Source organism: Bactrocera oleae, chromosome 3, assembly GCF_042242935.1.
Source record: "Bactrocera oleae isolate idBacOlea1 chromosome 3, idBacOlea1, whole genome shotgun sequence".
In the NCBI taxonomy this organism is placed as follows: Eukaryota; Metazoa; Arthropoda; class Insecta; order Diptera; family Tephritidae; genus Bactrocera; species Bactrocera oleae.
Genome location: NC_091537.1, coordinates 35,385,468 through 35,405,456, shown reverse-complemented (window position 1 = coordinate 35,405,456; position 19,989 = coordinate 35,385,468). Strand labels below are relative to the sequence as shown.

Here is a 19,989-nt window from a genome sequence, read left to right as displayed (position 1 = left end):
TTTAAAACATTTTATTTTCATTATTTAATGGTTGTTTGTAATACCACCACTAATATGTACATAGTAAGAATGTTCAGATGTGTTCATTAAAAAGTTAGAGCTCACTTTGGTACTAATAGTTTATAAAAAACTACAATTAAATTTTAATTCAATTTATTTTCCGACTCTATGACACACAATCACCTACTTATAGATATATTAAATTTTTTTACGTTATGTTGATAAGATTAAAAATAACAACATTAGGTCTGAGCACCCTACATGCCATAAAGCATTTTTATTTGCTGCTGTTGTTGCTGTAGCGGCAGAATTCTGCCGAGTTGACAGTCCTTGGCCACAATAAATCCGGGTCCGTTCCGGTTACGTAGACCCGACTGTCGCGGGAACGGCATTTTTATTTGCTCGTACTTTTCGCCAAACCAGGACTTCATATTCTTAATTACATTTTCGCTGAAGTCCAAGTAACTGGTAAATATTATTGTCTCTAAAATCGTTTGAGTTCCATTTATGTGCCGTTTTTCGTTTTCTGCAGATAGAAGCTTCTATTCGATTAATTTGAGTTGGTCTATAATGGCAATCAGTTAATATGAGGGAGAGCAGCACAATGTATCCATAAAATATATATGTGTATATTTGTTTAATAAAAAAATAATTTTTTTTTTCAAATTTGGAACTGTTTTTATTCAGTGTTTTTAATAAAAAATGTACATTAGGCTCTTCACTTACTAATTTGTAAATTTCGGAGTAGACTGAATAAAATTGTAATTTTGACAAATTTTTGAAACTATGTTTCTCGTGTTTGTATTTAGCACACTGAGCTTTTTCCACGCGTGCAGCGCGAGAAGTAATGGCATGCTGTATCAAACATGCTTCGCAGCGATAGAGTGCGAACAATCGCACGCTCGCCACGCGGATGTTAAAGATTAAAAATTTATTCAGTCGTGATTGAAGAGCCTAATGTACAGTTTTCATAAAAAAACACTGAATAAAATTGGTTCTACATTTGAAAAAAACTCAACATTTATCCCATTAGAAAGCTGAGAAAAAATCTTAAAAAATAGGGATATTTTTATTATACTTTTCTTCGTATACGCAAATGTTTAAAGATACTTTTTTCAAATGTCGAAATTTTGGAAACTTATAACTACAAAATTGTTCATATTGAGTCGTAATAAAAAAATACTTGTTCAATATTTTGCATCAAAGAACACAAAAAATAATGTTTTGTACGAAAATAAGTAAGGAAGGGCTAAGTTCGGATGAAACCGAACATTTTATACTCTCGCAAAGTCAAATAGTATACTCGTTTGAGATTTCTTTGTGGATTGACTGATATTTTCGGTAGAAGGTCAACTATAGGCACTGGGGTCCACATATTTAGTACTTAGGGGCTTAAACAGTTTCGGTTCGATTTAGACAATTTTTGATCACAAGGTTACTTTAAACGTATTATTCACGCAAAGTTTTACCCCGCTATAATCATTGTTGCTTGATATGCATAGTGGAAAGTGAAAGAATCAGATGGAATTGAAAATGGTGTTACATGGGAAATAGGCGTGGTTGTAGTCCGATTTCGCCCATTTTCACACTATAACATAGAAATATGGGCTGTGCCACGCCCACTGTCTAATTTTGATCTCAAACCATCCCAGAGATACAATTTAATGTCTCTGGCGTGTTTAGTGCTTGATTTATCGCGCTTTTAGTAGTTTTTAACAGTACCGTTATATGGGGAGTGGGCGGAGTTGTCACCCGATTTCAACCATTTTCACACCGTCAATAGAAGTGCTATAAACATTTGCTTCCAGTGAATTTTTGTTATTATAGCATTAGCGGTTTAGGAGATATGCACATTAAACCTTTTAGAGGAGAGATTAAAAATTTAACTGCAGATGCCCCTCCCTAATGTGATCCTGTGTACCAAATAAGTCAGGATTTTCGAACATTCGTCTGACTTTACTCCATTTGATTGGTGATGGTATGTGAGGTACCTTAATGAAACAGTGGGAGCATTTTATTAGTCTGTGGCATGTTAGTAGTATGTGGTATTGGAAAAAATTAATAAAATCGGGTTAATACTACCCTCAAATTCCATATACTACTTATAATGCTTTTCGTTATTCTAACCAGTTTTATGCCGAATATGTCGGTCAGTGAGTATTAATATTTTTTTATACTCTCGCAACCTGCTACAGAGTATAATAGTTTTGTTCACCTAACGGTTGTTTGTATCACCTAAAACTAATCGAGTTAGATATAGGGTTATATATATATAAATGATCAGGAGGAAGAGACGAGTTGAAATCCGGGTGACTGTCTGTCCGCCTGTCCGTCCGTGCAAGCTGTAACTTGAATAAAAATTATGATATCTTAATGAAACTTGGTAGACATGTTTCTTGGTACCGTGAGACGGTTGGTATTGCAGATGGGCGTAAGCGGACCACTGCCACGCCCACAAAACGCCATTAATCAAAAACAAATAAATTGCCATAACTAAGCTTCGCAATAAGATACAAGACTATTATTTGGTACACAGGATCACATTAGGGAGGGGCATCGCAGTTTAATTTGTGCATATCTCCTAAACCGATAATGCTATAATAACAAAATTCACTGGAAGCAAATGTTTTTAGAACCTCTATTGACGGTGTGAAAATGGGTGTAATCGGGTGACAAGCCGATACTAAAAGCGCGATAAACCAAGCACTAAACACGCCAGAGACATTAAATTTTATCTCTGGGATGGTATGAGATGACTTTATAGGAACCGCGTTCAAAATTAGTCAGTGGGCGTGGCACCGCCCACTTTTAGATGAAAACCCATATCTTGGGATCTGCTTAACCGATTTCAACCAAATTCGGTGCATGACGTTCTTTTCATATTTCTATGTTATAGTTCGAAAATGGGCTAAATCACACTACAACCACGCCTATTTCCCATATAACACCATTTTCAATTTCATCTAATTCTTTCACTTTCCACTATGCATATCAAGCTACAATGATTATATCGGGGTATAATCGTGAATAATACGTTTAAAGTATGCCACCTTGTGACCAAAAATTGTCTAATTGCAAGGTGGCAACACTTCAAGCTCTTTAGCCGTAATTTTTTTAGCTGTGTACTTTTGTGTTTTTATTTTAAAAAATTCTTCAAGTTTAATTGATTTTTTTTACCGTGTTAATACAATTTTTAGTGATTTAACTCTGAGTTGCAAGATAAGTATTAAATGTTCTTAAGTTTTGTGCAGTATTAAAAAGTTTAAACTTTCGAATTTTTAGTGCCGAGCCAGCTTTTTGTTTCATTTTGTTTTATTTTATTATTATTTATTTTCTCTCTTTATTTATCTCATTTACTTCTATCTATTCAAAGCTGTGTTGCGTTTAACTTTTTATTTGTTACAGTGCTTCTAAAACTGCTCGCTATATTGCTTTTTCAAACTGTCTTGGTTTTAAACTTTGATAAAAAAAATTGCTATTATTTTTGCGTTTGTTCTTAATTGAATTTATTATTATTAATATTTTATTAACACACTAATTTATTATATATCAATTAAATTTTGTTCTACTTACTCTTTTATTTGATCTTCATTCTTGTGGTTTATTAGGTCTTGTAACTTCCTCAATTGTAACATTAAAGGCGAGTCAGATCGCTACGTTTCATGCTGGCTTTGTGATGGGCTTGCCCATATTAAATGTGCTGGACTGACAGGTAGAATCTTAGATTCTATTCTCGACTGTAAGGGATTGCGTTGGTCCTGTTTAAATTGTAGATCTATTGAAATCGATTCGGACTTATCTGTATACATGCAGCATGCTTCTTTAATAAAGAGTGCTATTTCGATGGCAAATAATGCAGATTCAATAATCGCATTAGGAGATTTCAATTTACTGTGTGCTTCGTGGAAACCTTTCGATGACTATATCGTGCCGATTTGCAATCGGTCAAGTTCTAATGAGTTTTTTGAAAAAATGTCCGAGTTGGGTCTGAACCAAATTAATTTGATTCCGAATAAATTTGGTAAATGCTTATATTTAGTATACGTTGATACCTCTTGAAAGTGTTCCGTTATTCAGAGTCATCCTGCTTTGGAAATATCTGTCGAAATCATAGTCAATACACGGGATAATAATCATCAAACTTCGTGCTTCTGTACTCGGTTTAACTTTGCAAAAGCTAATTTTAAAAAGTTAAATACAGAACTTTCTACAATAACATGGCTTAATTATAATGGTGACATTGAATTGAGTGTCTCTCATTTTAATAACATTATGAAATTATTTGAAAAGTATGTTCCAATAGTAATTGTTAATAAAAGCAAAAGTATAAGTCCGTGGTTTTCGAAAGAGTTATATAAATTGAAAAACAGAAAAACTCGAGCCTTTAAACATTTTAAAAAAACCGGTTCACTTGTCGACTATTCTAAATATTCTCTATTGCGTCGACAATATCTTGACCTAAACAAAAAATGTTATAATAATTACTTAAATAAAGTAAAAAAGAATATTGTAAGTAATCCAAAATCGTTTTATGATTTCGTCAACTCCAAACGAAGGATTTCCAAATTTCCGTACGCAATGAAATACAAATCTATCATTTCAAGTGACAATAATATTATATCCAATATCTTTGAAGAATTTTTCAAGTCAAACTACTGTAATAATTCTTCCAAAACTTTTTCTTATCAGCACGTCCTGTGTTCGAATACTTTAATTAACGCTCCAATTATTTCTGAAGAAGACGTCCTACTTAATTTAAATAAGTTAAAACCATCTTTTAGTTATGGCCCAGACATGATACCCTCATGCTTCATAAAAAATAGTGCCAAATATTTGACAAGGATATTTAATTCCTCTCTTAAACACGGTGTATTTCCTTCAATATGGAAACAGTGTTTTATAATTCCCTTGCATAAAAGTGGATTTAGATCCAACATTAAAAATAACCTTTTCGATTTCTCCGTTAATTTCCTCGTCTCAGCATGAATTTCGTAAAGGGCATTCCACTATAACAAACTTACTTGAATTTGTAAACCATGTATCATTAATGTTTCTTCAGGTGTTCCGCAAGGTAGCCATCTTGGCCCGATTCAGTTCTTGTTGTTTATTAACGACATCTTTTCAGTAATAGAATTCTCAAAAATTTGATTATACGCTGACGACGTAAAGCTTTTTTAATCATACACTTCAACTGAGGAAAGGTGTCTGTTGCAAACAGACTTAAACAATTTGGTTGCATGGTGTGATAGAAATTATTTGCCATTGAATCTCAATAAATGTAAGATGATGTGCTTTTCCCGTAGATCTGTGCACCACTCTTCTTATGTAATAAAACACCATATTCTAGAGCAAGTTTTTAACTATGTTGATTTGGGAGTTAATATGGACCCTAAGCTTAATTTTAGTCATATTGATACCATGGTCTTGAAAGCAAAAGCTGTCCTCAGTTTTGTTAAACGTTGGTCTAAAGAATTTAGAGATCCGTATATTACTAAAACACTATACAACTTTGGTTAGACTTATATTGGAATATGGCTCTGTTGTATGGAACCCTAGCTACCAAATCCATTCTGACAAGTCGGGAGTCGGTTCAAAACCAATTTTTACTTTTCGCCTTAGCGCATTTCCGATGGGATTCTAGGATAAGTCTACCTCCATACACTAGTCGTTTAAAACTTATTAATCTACCTCCACTTTCTAGTCGTAGGGAAATGCTTGGCATAATATTCTTAGTGAACATTTTGAATGGAACTGTTTGCAGTTCTTTTCTCCTGTCTGAAGTTAAATTTAATATCCCGGTTCGCCTTTCGAGGCAGTTTAGACCTTTACTGCTAAAATTTTGAACTAAACGAGCCATTCCGCCGTATATGTCATGATTTTAATTCTCATTCCCAGCACATTCGACTTATCTGAATCAATTTTCAAAATTAAAAAGACTTTATTGTTTTCTCTTAATAAATGAAAATGTAACAATTTATTATATTGTAACTTTAGATCTTGGCTGTTGAAATTTTTGTTTCTGTAGCTGAGCAGCTTAGATCTCAACACTTAAAAAACTCTCTTGCCTTTTCTGACTCGGCTAATTCCGCACGTATGCGGATTGCGCTCCTCGCGTCGCTGTTCCAGCCCCTAAGTACTAAATATGTGGACCCCAGTGCCTATAGTTTACCTTCTACCGAAAATATCAGTCAATCCCTTCCTAGCCCTTCCTTACTTGTTCTAGTATCACATTATTAAAAGTGGTAGTTCTTGTCCGGTCCAGTATACCGCTTTTAGATTTAACCATTTTTATACTCTGAACAGGGTATAATAAGTTTGCCAGGAAGTTTGTAACATACAGAAGGAAACGTCGGAGACTACTATATTATATATATATATAATATGTATATATGATCAGCGTGATGAGCTGAGTCGATTGTCCCTGTCTTTGTCTGTATATACATAAACAAGTTCCTCAGTTTTTAAAATATCGATCTGAAATTTAACACACGGTCTTTTCTCCCCAATAATCTCATCACGACCAAAATCAAGTTCTTGTATGGAATTCGGAATGTATTATTTTCTACGACAACGCCACAATTTCCGAACAAATTGTGTAGATCAGACGACTGTAGCATATAGCTATATAGCTGTCAATGATCAAAATGAAAAAAAAATTGCCATACGTCTATTTTGTTTGACAAGATATCTTTATGGAATTTCGCAAGGAATATCGTCCAAAACCGCTACAATCTTCAATCAAATGGTTCAGATCGGATAACTATACCCTACAATCTGAATTGTCAGTACACAATTCCCAAGATAGCCGGTTTTACGTTACCGGAATTGACTCGAATTTTATCCGGCCAGGGGCTTTTTGTTGTTTCGGCGATCTAACCCTGTTTGATTCGGTTATTTTTAGGTTAAGATTGTCTTCACTGGAGCAACACCTAGCAGCAGGGTTGCTCCGCAACCTCCTGACCCGTGCCGGCTTTTAGTCCAGCCGAAGGAATTTTTCTGCATCATTTGCACCAAGAGGATCCATCCAAATTCCACCCCGGTTAGGTGCAACACATGCAATGGATGGAGCCATTTTAAGACCTGTTCAGGTCGTCAATTCCGGTGATCGCTGCTGCTACCGCTCGCTTCATCTCGGCTGGAAGAATCGCGGAAATCCACCCCGATTTCCCTGCCGACGCGGTTGTTTTTAGCTAACGAGCACAATACCTTACGCTATGCCGATCCCTGCAATCCCCGAATAATGGATCTCAATTCAGACCACTCTTCAAATACCCAATGTGTAGACAGTCAGAAGAGGGGTCGCATTGCTGAAACCTGGGAAACCCGCCAACAAAGGCGAGGTTTATCGCCCGATAACTCTTCGTTACCCAGTAGTGAAGTCACTTGAGACCTTGCTACTCTCGTCGTTCACTCACCCCCTAAGCCTAGCAGACTATCAGCATGGCTTCCGCAAAGTGTACAGAACCACCACAATACTTAGCGTCATAAACGGCCGGATAGTTCATGGACCAAACCAAACAGAGTGGCTGTTAGAGGACGATCCTCGTAGCGTTGAACTTGTCAAAAGAAATGCTAAGAATAGAGATATTCTGATGAAATTTGGAATATGTGTGTTCTTTAGAACTAAAGGTATTTTGGCATTGTAAAAGTACAGATTCAGATCATTACCGTGCCTTAGAAATTCTTATAATCGTTTGGTTCTATAACACAACATATTTTTTGTTTACAGAATATGTAAATTTATACTTGAAACCTTGAATTAGGTAACTGACTTTTCTCTAAAATCTACAAATTGTCAAAAAGTCATTATATTTAATAGAAGGCAAATAGTGATTGAAAAAAATCGTAACGTTGCCAAAAAGACGATTATAGAGTTATATGTACACTGCGCGTCATGGGGTTAGCACACCTTCATCAGCCTAATACAATTACTTCTGATTTTTTTTGTTATTAACTCGCAGGTACTTTATTGTTTTCTTATTTTTTCTACTTTGTATGTACAATCACTGGTAGAGAAGACATGCGATAAGAATCACTTATTATATGGTTTTTGCTATTTTCTGTTCTTTTTAGTCAAAAAGTGTGTTTTTTGTTTTGCAATTTGATTTCCATTTATCTTCGGAGTTGGAATACGCATTGACACCAATTATTTTGTGTTGCTTAAGTGCTCAATTTTTCTTAATATGGCCAAAGAAACGTCGCTTTCGATTGAAGAGAAAGCAATAATCGAAGTAAGTTACAGATTTCAATAATATAAATATTAAAAAGAAGTTAGCAGAAGTCGAGCAGTTGTATACAATTTTTATAAGTAATAAGTCTAAATAATAAAGGCGGTATCAATAATATGATTTCCGATGTTAACAGGACAGCAGTTTTGAGAAAAGCATCCAACTCTCATGAATCGACTGCCAAGTCCGCCTAATGCTGGTGTTAAAGTGAACTTATCTATTGTTCAAAGAGTGCTGAAGTGTGTCCATATTTAAAACTATTAAAACCATAAAAAAAACCAACGTTTAAGATTCCCGGAAAAGAAACACGATTACATTTTGCACCTACAATATGGCCTTAAAGCCTAATTGGCGCTATGTTTTCTTTCCAGACGAAAAGAAAAAATTTGGAACGCCCGATGGATACAATTATTATTTCTATGATGTTTAGAATGAGGAACATCAGTTGGAATCACTAAATAGTCGTGTGAGCGGTGTGACGATGTGGGGAGCCATCTTCTAAAATGGTACTTGCGAACTGCAATTTTTGAATACTAATATGAATGCAAACTCGTATAAAAACGTACTGGAAACTGATTTTCTTCATTTTAAAAACTTGTTTGGAACTTTGCACGATACGATAAAGCACCGATATTCACTTCACGGGTGTTTAAGTCTGGGATTAAAGGACAAAACGGTGATCTAATGCAGTGGGCCCTTACTTACTTTAAATCAGTGTAAAAGAAAAGGTTTGAATATGGTTAGCTTGCAAGGTTTTCGAGTCTTGGCGGCAGTATTTCGCTAAAGAGGAATTAGTTGAAGGTATTAAAAATGCTTGGTCATCAATTTCTTTACATTACATTGGAAAATTGTACGAATCGCTACCTAATCGGTACTTTGGCATCATTCTCAACAAGGCGGGATCAACTCATTATTAATATAATATAATATACAAATGTTTAAAATAGTTAACATATAAGTTTAAAAAATGTTCTTAGCTAAAAATGTTAAAGAATGTAAAAAAAAAGTGATATGTACAGCCTGATGACCTTTAAATTGTTAATTTTTTTTGTTTATTTCGAAAGCAAATTAATTAAATATATGGAAAAAAAGTAAAATACTAATTGATGTTTTATTTAGTAGAAAAATGTTTCGTTAATAATAATGATATTTACACCTGAAGTGTGTTAACCTTTTAAAGCGCAGTGTATAAGTTACAAATATGGTCTGGTGGATAGCTGTTGTTAAATGAATACCGATGAGTTTATTTATTTTATACAAAATCTCTTAATGATTAATTAACACTATTTTTATTTCATATAGTCTCACAACACAAACCGTTATTGCTAGTTTAAAAAATTTGGTGTCAATCGATTTCTAGCATTAAAACGTATGATTTGCTCAACATTTGTATCAAAAGTTTGCATCCAATGGAAATCGTTTTGTCAATTTTTTCTAGCTACGTTGTTTAATATAAACGATTTTCAAATCGACTTAACGTTATTTAATAAGAACAAGTAAGGAAGGGCTAAGTTCGCGTGTAACCGAACATTTTATACGCTTGCAACTTACAAGGACCAAAGCAGGGGAGATACCTTCAGGTCTTGGCAAAACTTCATATTTAAAAATGTTGCGAAAGAATTCAACATTCATTATTCGACGAAATCGTGAATGAATTACAATCAAATTTGGTATTTTATTAAGTTATGTTATAGGATATAGACTTAGTTAGTTTTTTATAACTATACTTAACTTCCCGTCAGCAAAACTATATTGAAGTCATCCTTAAATTAGATATATCTGACATAAACTTAACCGGCGAGGCTAAATTTAAGATATTGAGTTGATGTGCAAACGGAAGTTTGAAGATCTTTTATTAGGTATATGGGAGATAGGTGTAGTATTTATTCGATTTTATCTAGTTTTAGCATTACTACATATTATTAACAGAAATAGATACTCTATGAGTGTCATTAAGACACCTCACTTATCATCAAAAAGTCAGACGGAAGTTCGAACATCTTTCTATTAGGTAGGTGGGGGCTATGGGAAATATTGACCCGATTGAACCCAGTTTTTACAAAAAAACATACTATTATCAGGAAACGATTCTCTCCTAATTTCAATTATGTATCGCACACATCAACCTATATTTTCGGCAAAAAAGTCAGCCACGGTTCTGAGGTCCACTGGTAGGCACTGTAACATGGGAATGTTAAAATAATATTATGTACCAAACATTAGTGGAGTAGGTCCGTAGATATGTGATTACTCTTAAATGAGGGCGATGCCACGCCCATCGACCAATTTTGACACCTGCTCCTAAAAAGCCTATAGCTTGACTGGTTTGGGATATACATATTAAACCTTTCATACATTGTATTTCAATTTACTGCTTAGTTATGGCCGTTTATAGAATTTCGATTAATGTCGTTTTATGGTTCATCTTCGAACTTGTCCTCCCTTGTGTTTTCGTTTTTTTTGTCAAGGAACACGTGTACCAAGTTTCATCACGATTTCTAAATATTTATTCAAGTTATAGCTTGCACAGACAGACGAACGGACAGACACACATCTGGATTTCAACACATCCTGATTAGTTGTATATATATAAACCTATATTTATCTCTATTAGCCTTAGGTTATACAAACAACCGATAGGTGAACAGAACTATTATACTCTGTAGCAACATGTTGTAAGAATATAAAAAAAATATTTTATTGAAATCTTTACTTTGATTTTGATCGGTCAAGTTGAATGTCAGATATATACTATAATCGTTCGATCCGAACAATTTGTTGAAAGGTTAGAGCGTTACCGTTTTGTGTTCCATACGAAAAATTGATTTCGATCGCATATCAATATCTCCAAAACTCAAGAACTATTTCGTGTATACAGACATCGCTAAATTGACTCAGCTCGTCACGCTGATCATTTATATAATATTATATTCAGTATATAAAAATAGGACAATAACAGTAGTTATTATAAGTGTCTCGGATAAAACGCAAATTTTTTTTACGAAAATATCCGCTAATTTGTTATCGTAATATTCGAAAAAACTCTACCGTTACCTCGTAAATTGTGACGAAAACGCTTTAAAGTTTTTAACACTAAACAATCTGATAAAAAAAATGCAAAATATAGCAATACGGTATCTTTCTTCTTACAGAAGTAATGTGAAGAATATGTTCATTAATATAAGTAGCATTTATTGATCTTAATAAATTTGTTTAAAAAAAAAGTAATAAAGAACTTAGAGGATTTCATCACCAATTTTATAGGTTAATAAGATACCAGTTATTTAATATACTCTCGCAACATGTTGCTACAGAGTATAGTAGTTTTGTTCATCTTGTTTTGTGATATCTTGATGAAACTTGTTACATATATCCCTTGGCATCCAAAGGGGGTTGGTATTGTAGATAGACGTAATCGGACCACAAAACGCCATTAAACGATAACTTATAAAGTGTCATAACTTAGCATGAAATTAAGATACAAACCTTTAACTTGGTACAGGGGATCGCAGTAGGTAAGTAGTTAACTAAAATTTTTTAAAAATGGGCGTGGCCCCTCTATATAGTTTAATATACATATCTTCCAACCCATCAAGGTTAAATTAACCGAACTTAGTGTGAAGAAGTTCTATTAGCACTTTATACACTGTGAAAATGGATAAAGTTAGATAAGGCGTGACACCGCCCACATCTAGGTGAAATCCTATATCTCAGAAACTACTTGACCAATTTAAATCAAATTTGGTGTGTGCAATTACCTAAATATTCCTATCACACTACTAAAACCTAAAAAACCACGCCTACTTCCCATATAACACAAGCTTAAATTCCATCTGATTCTTTCACTTCCAATATACAAGTCAAACACAATTGAATATATCGGGATAAACCTTTGTACAAGTAGTGCCCTCAAGGTATTTAATCTTATACCCAAAAAATTTGGAAATCGGGCTATAAATTTTCAAGGACCCAGACACCAAATATCTGGACCCCAAAGCATTTGGCTGATTTGGTCAATACTTCTCTTACCTAATACCCAATATATTGTACATATATATTTTCGAATTAACGGTTGAATTTATATCGCATCTAACGCCTAATATGTAAGAAATCTTAATGATCCTGCCTGTGATTGTAAATAATGAATACAATACTTACTACCTACTTCTAATTAAAATATACGAAAATCCCATATATCACTTTACCTTGCGAGAGTATAAACGTTCGGTTACACCCGAACTTAGCTATCCCTTACTTGCTTAGTTTGCATGTTGCTGATATTAATTTGCCTGTTGCATAGCAAAGCTTAAGCGTGCAGCCGTGTGTTTAGCTGTAAACCATGACTTCTTTATTCAAGTTTTCCTTTCCATCCCTGTTTTTGTGAAGCTTCTTCGAACAGTTTCGTTACAGATATTAATATTTAATGTCTCAAAAATAACCTTATTGGCTTCTCCCGCTTTTTAACGACTTCCGTTTAAAGATATCTTCGCGCATGGAGATAGCTTATGTGGCGTCCTATTTTTAAGGATGTTTATTTTGTTAAAAACAACAAAAAAGTAGCCTAAATGGACGAGCCACAAAAGTGTTCACAAAGCCAGTCAAATAATAAATGTAATTTTTAATGAACTGTATATATTAATCATCAGGATGACGAGACGAGTTGGATTCCGGGTGACTGTCTCTTTACCAGTATGAATGAAACACTAATTTTGAATGCAAAAATAAACAAAATTTATTCAAAGTATTGCCCATTGCTTTTCACACATTTTGACCACCTTTATGGATATCATGCCAATAGAAATGTTTGTCTTTTCAAGCAAACCAGTCAGATGCTCGATTTTCGACTTCGTGTTCTATCGATGAAACGAAATAGTAGTCGGAAGGTGTCAAGTCTGGGGAATATGGCGGGTGGGGTAGCAGCTCCCAGTCAAGTTCTCTGATTGTATCCTGAATCGATTTTGCTTTGTGTGCAGGTGTTTAGTATTAATTAGATTAGTATTAACAGTTTCACAAGGTTTTAGAAGCTCATGATATACCACACCCTTCCGATCGCACCAAATACAGATCTGTTTTTACAGTCGATGTTGATGGTTGTCGCGGAATAGCCCCTGTTTAGAATTCTTAAAATAAATCCATTTTTCATCGCCAGAGAAAATTCGATGCAAAACTGATTTTCTTTCGTGTTTTAGAAGCAAAATTTCACAAGTGCTTTTTCGGTTTTCCATTTGTATTTCATTCAATTCATGTGGCACTCATTTCCCCACTTTTGGATCGTTCCCATAGCTTTCAAACGGTCTGAAATTCTTTGTTGTGCAACATTTAACATGACTGTCATTTGCTTTTGCCTCAAAGTATCATCTTCATCCAATATTGTTTGCAGTTCGGGGTCTTCAAACTTTTTTTGTCATTATATCTGAACCGTTGAAAACAGAGAACTTAAAAGAACGAGAAGGTGCAAATTTTGTATGATATGATGCTCGATTGAACGGCTAAAAGAGATGAAAAACACCGAGTAGGGAATTCACCATAATATAATGTATTCGCTACGATTTACCAGAAATATGTAAAAAACTGGGCGTAAGGATCAATATCTAACAGGCAAAGCTTAGGTCATAAGCGTGAAGGAGTTAAGCTCAATGCGAATACGAACAATTATGTTCAATTCCTGAAACTCATGCATCTTAAGTTTTCCTTTTCTGTTTTTTATTAATTGGCAGATTTCAGTTAAGTTACTTTAATATCATATCGTCTTACTGAGATAATTAAAATATAATATTTCAGGAAAATATGTTCCTATGTTTACAAGGTGCGTTCCAAAGTAAACAGTAAAAAAGTAACAAAGTAAACTTGGAAGTGAAGGTATTGCGTTTTAAGTGTCAGTATGTTTTTGTCATCGGTGCGAAAATGAGCTTCGAACAAAGAGCCAACATTAAATTTTGTTTTAAAATTGGTAAAACTTTTACCGAAACGTTTCAATTGATGAAACAAGGCGATGATTGCATATCCTCGCGCCTCGAGAAGTGAAAAGTGAAGATAATGCTGATTTGTTTTTATGATTCCAAGGGTATTGTCCACAAAGAATTTGTTCCACCCGGCCAACACGTTAATGTGGTATTCTACCTTGGAGTTTTGAAGCGTTTGGTGCGCCGTATTCGACGTGTTCGGCCCGAATATCGCGAAGATGGAAATTGGCGTTTGTTGCACGATAATGCGCCGTCTCGTCGATCGACGCTTGTGGCCGATTATTTGACCAAAAATTACATTTTAACAATCAACCACTCCCCGTATTCACCTATTATGGCAACGTGCGACTTTTACCTTTTCGGAAAAATGCATTTGCCGATGAAAGGAAATCGTTATGCAGACGTGGAGGCCATTCAAAAGGCTTGCACCGGCATACTGGCGGCCATACCGGGCAACGAGCTAAAACACTCGTTCGACATACTTTTGGACCGTGCAAAAAGCTGCATTAAAGCAGAAGGAGACTATTTTGAATAAAATTAATTGATTTTGCTGATAAAACCATTTGTTCTGTCTTTTTTTTTTAAGTCCTGTTTACTTTGGAACGCACCTTGTAGTTTAAAATTTTTGAAACAATGTATTGGTTAATATATATAGAAATATTAACAATACAAGTTATTAAATTTAACTATTTTTTAATAATAATAACCCAACGATTACCCTCCTCCCGCCCAACCGACGCGAGGGGCGCAATCCGCATACGTGCGGAATTAGCCGAGTCAGAAAAGGCAAGAGAGTTTTTTAAGTGTTGAGATCTAAAACTGCTCAGCTACAGAAACAAAAATTTCAACAGCTGAGATCTAAAGTTACAATATAATAAATTGTTACATTTTTATTTATTAAGAGAAAACAATAAAGTCTTTTTAATTTTGAAAAGTGAGTCAGATAAGTCAAATGTGCTGGAATGAGAATTAAAATCATGACATATAAGGCGGAATGGCTCGTTTAGTTCAAAATTTGATCTACAGGATTTTAGCAGTAAAGGTCTAAACTGCCTCGAAAGGCGAACCGGGATATTAAATTTAATTTCAGACAGGAGAAAAGAACTACAAACAGTTCCATTCAAAAGTTTCACTAAGAATGTTATGCCAAGCATTTCCCTACGACTAGAAAGTGTAGGTAGATTAATAAGTTTTAAACGACTCGTGTATGGAGGTAGACTTACCCTAGCATCCCATCGGAAATGCGCTAAGGCGAAAAGTAAAAATTGTTTTAGAACCGACTCTAACTTGTCAGAATGGATTTGGTAGCTAGGGTTCCATACCACAGAGCCATATTCCAATATAGGTCTAACCAAAGTTGTATAAAGTGTTTTAGTAATATACGGATCTCTAAATTCTTTAGACCAACGTTTAACAAAACTGAGGACAGCTTTTGCTTTCAAGACCATGGTATCAGTATGAAGACTGAAATTAAGCTTAGGGTCCATATTAACTCCCAAATCAACATAGTTTAAAACTTGCTCTAGAATATGGTGTTTTATTACATAAGAAGAGGGGTGCACAGATCTACGGGAAAAGCACATCGTTTTACATTTATTGAGATTCAATGGCAAATCATTTCTATCACACCATGCAACCAAATTGTTTAAGTCTGTTTGCAACAGACACCTTTCCTCAGTTGAAGTGTATGATTTAAAAAGCTTTACATCGTCAGCGTATAATAAAATTTTTGAGAATTCTATTACTGAAAAGATGTCGTTAATAAACAACAAGAACAGAATCGGGCCAAGATGACTACCTTGCGGAACACCAGAAGAAACATTAATTGTATCTGAAGGTGTATCCTCAAATGTCACTCGTTGTGTTCTATTATAAAGATAGGAAGATACCCATTGAAGGAATCTTGGCTGAAAGCCCAGCAGATCAAGTTTATGTATGAGAATCGAGATATTTACTTTATCGAAAGCTTTGCTAAAGTCTGTGTATAGAACATCCGTATGCTTATGTTCCCTAAAACCTAATGATACATGGTTTACAAATTCAAGTAAGTTTGTTATAGTCGAGTTCCCTTTACGAAATCCATGCTGAGATGAGAAAATTAACGGAGAAATTGAAACGGTTATATGGTCAGTGATGATAGCTTCAAAAAGTTTAGGTATAACTGATAGTTTTGCGATACCTCTATAGTTTTCAATGTTGGATCTAAATCCACTTTTATGCAAAGGGATTATAAATGACTGTTTCCATATTGAAGGAAATATACCGTGTTTAAGAGAGGAATTAAATATCCTTGTCAAAGGTAAGTAAATATATTTGGCACTATTTTTTAGGAAGCATGAGGGTATCATGTCTGGGCCATAACTAAAAGATGGTTTTAACTTATTTAAATTAAAAAGGACGTCTTCTTCAGAAATAATTGGAGCGTTAATTAAAGTATTCGAACACAGCACTTGCTGATAAGAAAAAGTTTTGGAAGAATTATTACAGTAGTTTGACTTGAAAAATTCTGCAAACATATTGGATATAATATCATTGTCACTTGAAATGATAGATTTGTATTTCATTGCGTACGGAAATTTGGAAATCCTGCGTTTGGAGTTGACGAAATCATAAAACGATTTTGGATTACTTACAATATTTTTTTTTACTTTATTTAATTAATTATTATAACATTTTTTGTTTAGGTCAAAATATTGTCGACGCAATAGCGAATATTTAGAATAGTCGACAAGTGAACCGGTTTTTTTAAAATGTTTAAAAGCTCGAGTTTTTCTGTTTTTCAATTTATATAACTCTTTCGAAAACCACGGACTTATACTTGCTTTTATTAACAATTACTATTGGAACATACTTTTCAAATAATTTCATAATAATGTTATTAAAATGAGAGACACTCAATTCAATGTCACCATTATAATTAAGCCATGTTATTGTAGAAAGTTCTGTATTTAACTTTTCAAAATTAGCTTTTGCAAAGTTAAACCGAGTACAGAAGCACGAAGTTTGATGATTATTATCCCGTGTATTAACTATGATTTCGACAGATATTTCCAAAGCAGGATGACTCTGAATAACGGAATGGGATATTTTGCACTTTAATTATGAGTTAGATGAGTTAGAAGGAATGTTACGGAAATATTTACAATTAGGTAAAAAGTTCTAATGTTTTGAAATGCCGGCTGCACATAACATCCCTATTTATACAGAATCACAATTTTTGATGCACGGTTTTACAGTATTTTAATACGAATTTAACAAGCATATTATTGTGGAATAAATCATATTACATTAAGTAAGTTTATACAAAATTTTACCTTTTCGGGCCGGTATGCGAAACCCGCGACTAAAAATTGTCGAGTCTTACCATATGCCCCCATATAGTGAATATGTGGACCCCAGAGCCTATTGCTAACTTTTTTACTGAATATTTTTATAATAACAGTGTCACAATGGATAAAATGGGTGCAATACTTCCCTTAGCCCCCATTCCTAATGTAAGGATACGGTTAATTTTACCATATACTTTTTATATATATGTAAGTTACTAGTTACAAAGGTACCTTGTCATCATAAGATGTATTGTATTGTAGATGGCCGAAATAGGACCACTGCTATGCCCACAAAACGCCATTAATCGAAAACCTATAAAATGCTATAACTAAGCACTAAATTACGATATAAAACTTTAAATAGGTACAGGGAATAGCATTGGGGAAGGGCATCTATGGTTAAACAAATTTTTAAAAAGTGGTCGTGGCCTCGCCCCTAATAAGTTTAATATGTATATATCTCCTAAACTATTCGAGCTATACGACCCACATTTGCACAGAATAAATATTTTTGACTCTTCCTCCTTCTTCGGCAATATGAAAATGGATGAAATCGGATGATAACCCCGCCCACTCCCCATATAACGGTTTTGTTAAAAACTACCAAAACTGCGATAAATCAATAACTAAATGCGTCAGAGACATTAAATTTTACATCCGGGATCGTACAAGGGGGTTTTATAGAAGCCGATGTCAAAATAAGACGATGGGTGTGGCATCGCCCATATTTAAGCGAAATCACATATCTCGGGAACTACTCAACCAAATTTGGTACGTAGAATTATTCTAATATTCCCATGTCATAGTGCGAAAATAGGCCAAATCGGACTACAACCACGCCTACTTCCCATATAGCACAATTTTTAATTCCATATGATTCTTAAACTTTTCAGTATACAAATCAAGAACTAAAGAATATATCGGGACAAAAATTTGCACAAATAGGGCCTTTGAGGTATACCAACTCAAGTCTAAAAATTGTTAAAAACGGACTATAACAGTTTAAGCCCCCAGTTACCGAATATGGGGACCGCAGTGCTTGGTGCTAACATTTTATTGGAAATAACGGTCAATCTGTGAGATATATTATTGCAATTCGGAGAGAGTCTCTTTTTGATAATAGTATGCCTGTATGTCAAAAATGGATTGAATCGGGTCAATACTTCCCTTAGTATGTTGTATTACCAAAAAAAGATAAGGTCCAGTCAATACTACCCCTATCTTTCATAGACCTAATATAAGATTTTCCAACCGGTTTTTCGGTTCGACTTATGACATATATGTTAGTCAATATGTAAGATATCTTAGCAAAATAAATTGAACCTGTAGTATTGGATATACTAAAGATTAACGTATAATATTGGATATAATATAGTTTAATGCCAAAATATGTGAATTTAATCCATGAACCCCCCAACTCCGAAATACTACATATATTGATTTTCATTATTCTAACAAACCTTATAGCGAACATGTTTAATGTAAATATAAAATTGCTAGAAAATTTTAGGTGTAGCAAAAAGAAATCCATTATTTTTGCATGAAATTGAAGACTTTATTTACCATAGTTAGAATGATCCGATTTAGGTCAAATATGCGCCGTTTTGTTCGACAACTTGTTGCCATTTTAAGGGTAATTTCATTATGCCTCTCTCATAGAAGCCTTCGCTCGTTACTATTGTCAAAAAATTGAGACAGTCGATTTTTACAAGTCTCTCTTGAAGCGAATTCTTTACTAGCAAAATTGTTTGCCATGGACAGGAACAGAATCACTTGGTGCCAGATCATGACTATAAGGTGGATGCTAAAGAGCCTCCCAACCAAGCTCCCGGAGCTTCTGGCGAGTCTATATCGATGCGTGTGGTCTGGCGTTGTCTTGATGGAACACAATTTCTCTCCTATTGGACAAAGCTGGGCAATTTCTTCCTTCAGACTGTCCAATTGGTGACAGTACAGTTCCGAGTTAAGAGTTTTGACGTATGGGAGCAGCTCATAGTAGATAATTCCCTGCCAATCCTACCCAACACACAGCGAAACCTTCCTGACCGTCAATCGTGGCTTGGTCACCGTTTCCGCCGGCTCACCGTGTTTCGACCACGACCGTTTTCGCTTTACGTTATCGTAAGTGATCCACTTTTCATCGCCAGTCACCAACTGCTTCAGAAATGGGTCGATTTTGTTGCGATTCAACAGCGATTCGAAGATGGAAATTCGGTTCTTGAGGGTTTTTGCGTTACCTTGTGTGGCACCCATACATCGAACTTCTTTTCGTATCCAGCCTTATTCAAATGGTTCTAAACGGTTTTTTGTGCAATATTTAGCTCATGGGCAATCGAAACGCGCTTACATGACGGTCGGACTTTACAATGTCCATGATTTTTTATCGACATTTTCGACAATTGGCCTTCCAGTGCGTGGTGCATCTTTGACATCGAAGTTACCGGAACGGAATTGACGAAACCACAATTG

General features: G+C 34.7%; 1 protein-coding gene across 9 annotated transcripts in view; it reads left to right on the top strand.

The window, feature by feature from the left end:
- Positions 1 to 19,989, top strand: part of Ncoa6 (Nuclear receptor coactivator 6) — a 52,000-nt gene that overhangs the window by 13,477 nt on the left and 18,534 nt on the right. Inside the window, exons 4-5 of one of the 9 annotated variants that reach the window (XR_011395155.1) lie at positions 227 to 468; positions 533 to 1,069. The exons of 6 other annotated variants lie outside the window; for them this stretch is intronic. Coding sequence is in view for 2 of the 3 variants with exons in the window: in XM_014240052.3 (XP_014095527.2) it covers positions 8,600 to 8,658 (59 nt within the window). In the remaining variant the exon portion in view is untranslated. Of the gene's footprint in view, positions 1 to 226; positions 1,070 to 8,599; positions 9,254 to 19,989 lie in introns of those variants that run through there. 2 more of the 9 variants (XM_014240052.3, XM_036360240.2) reach the window with 2 other exon arrangements.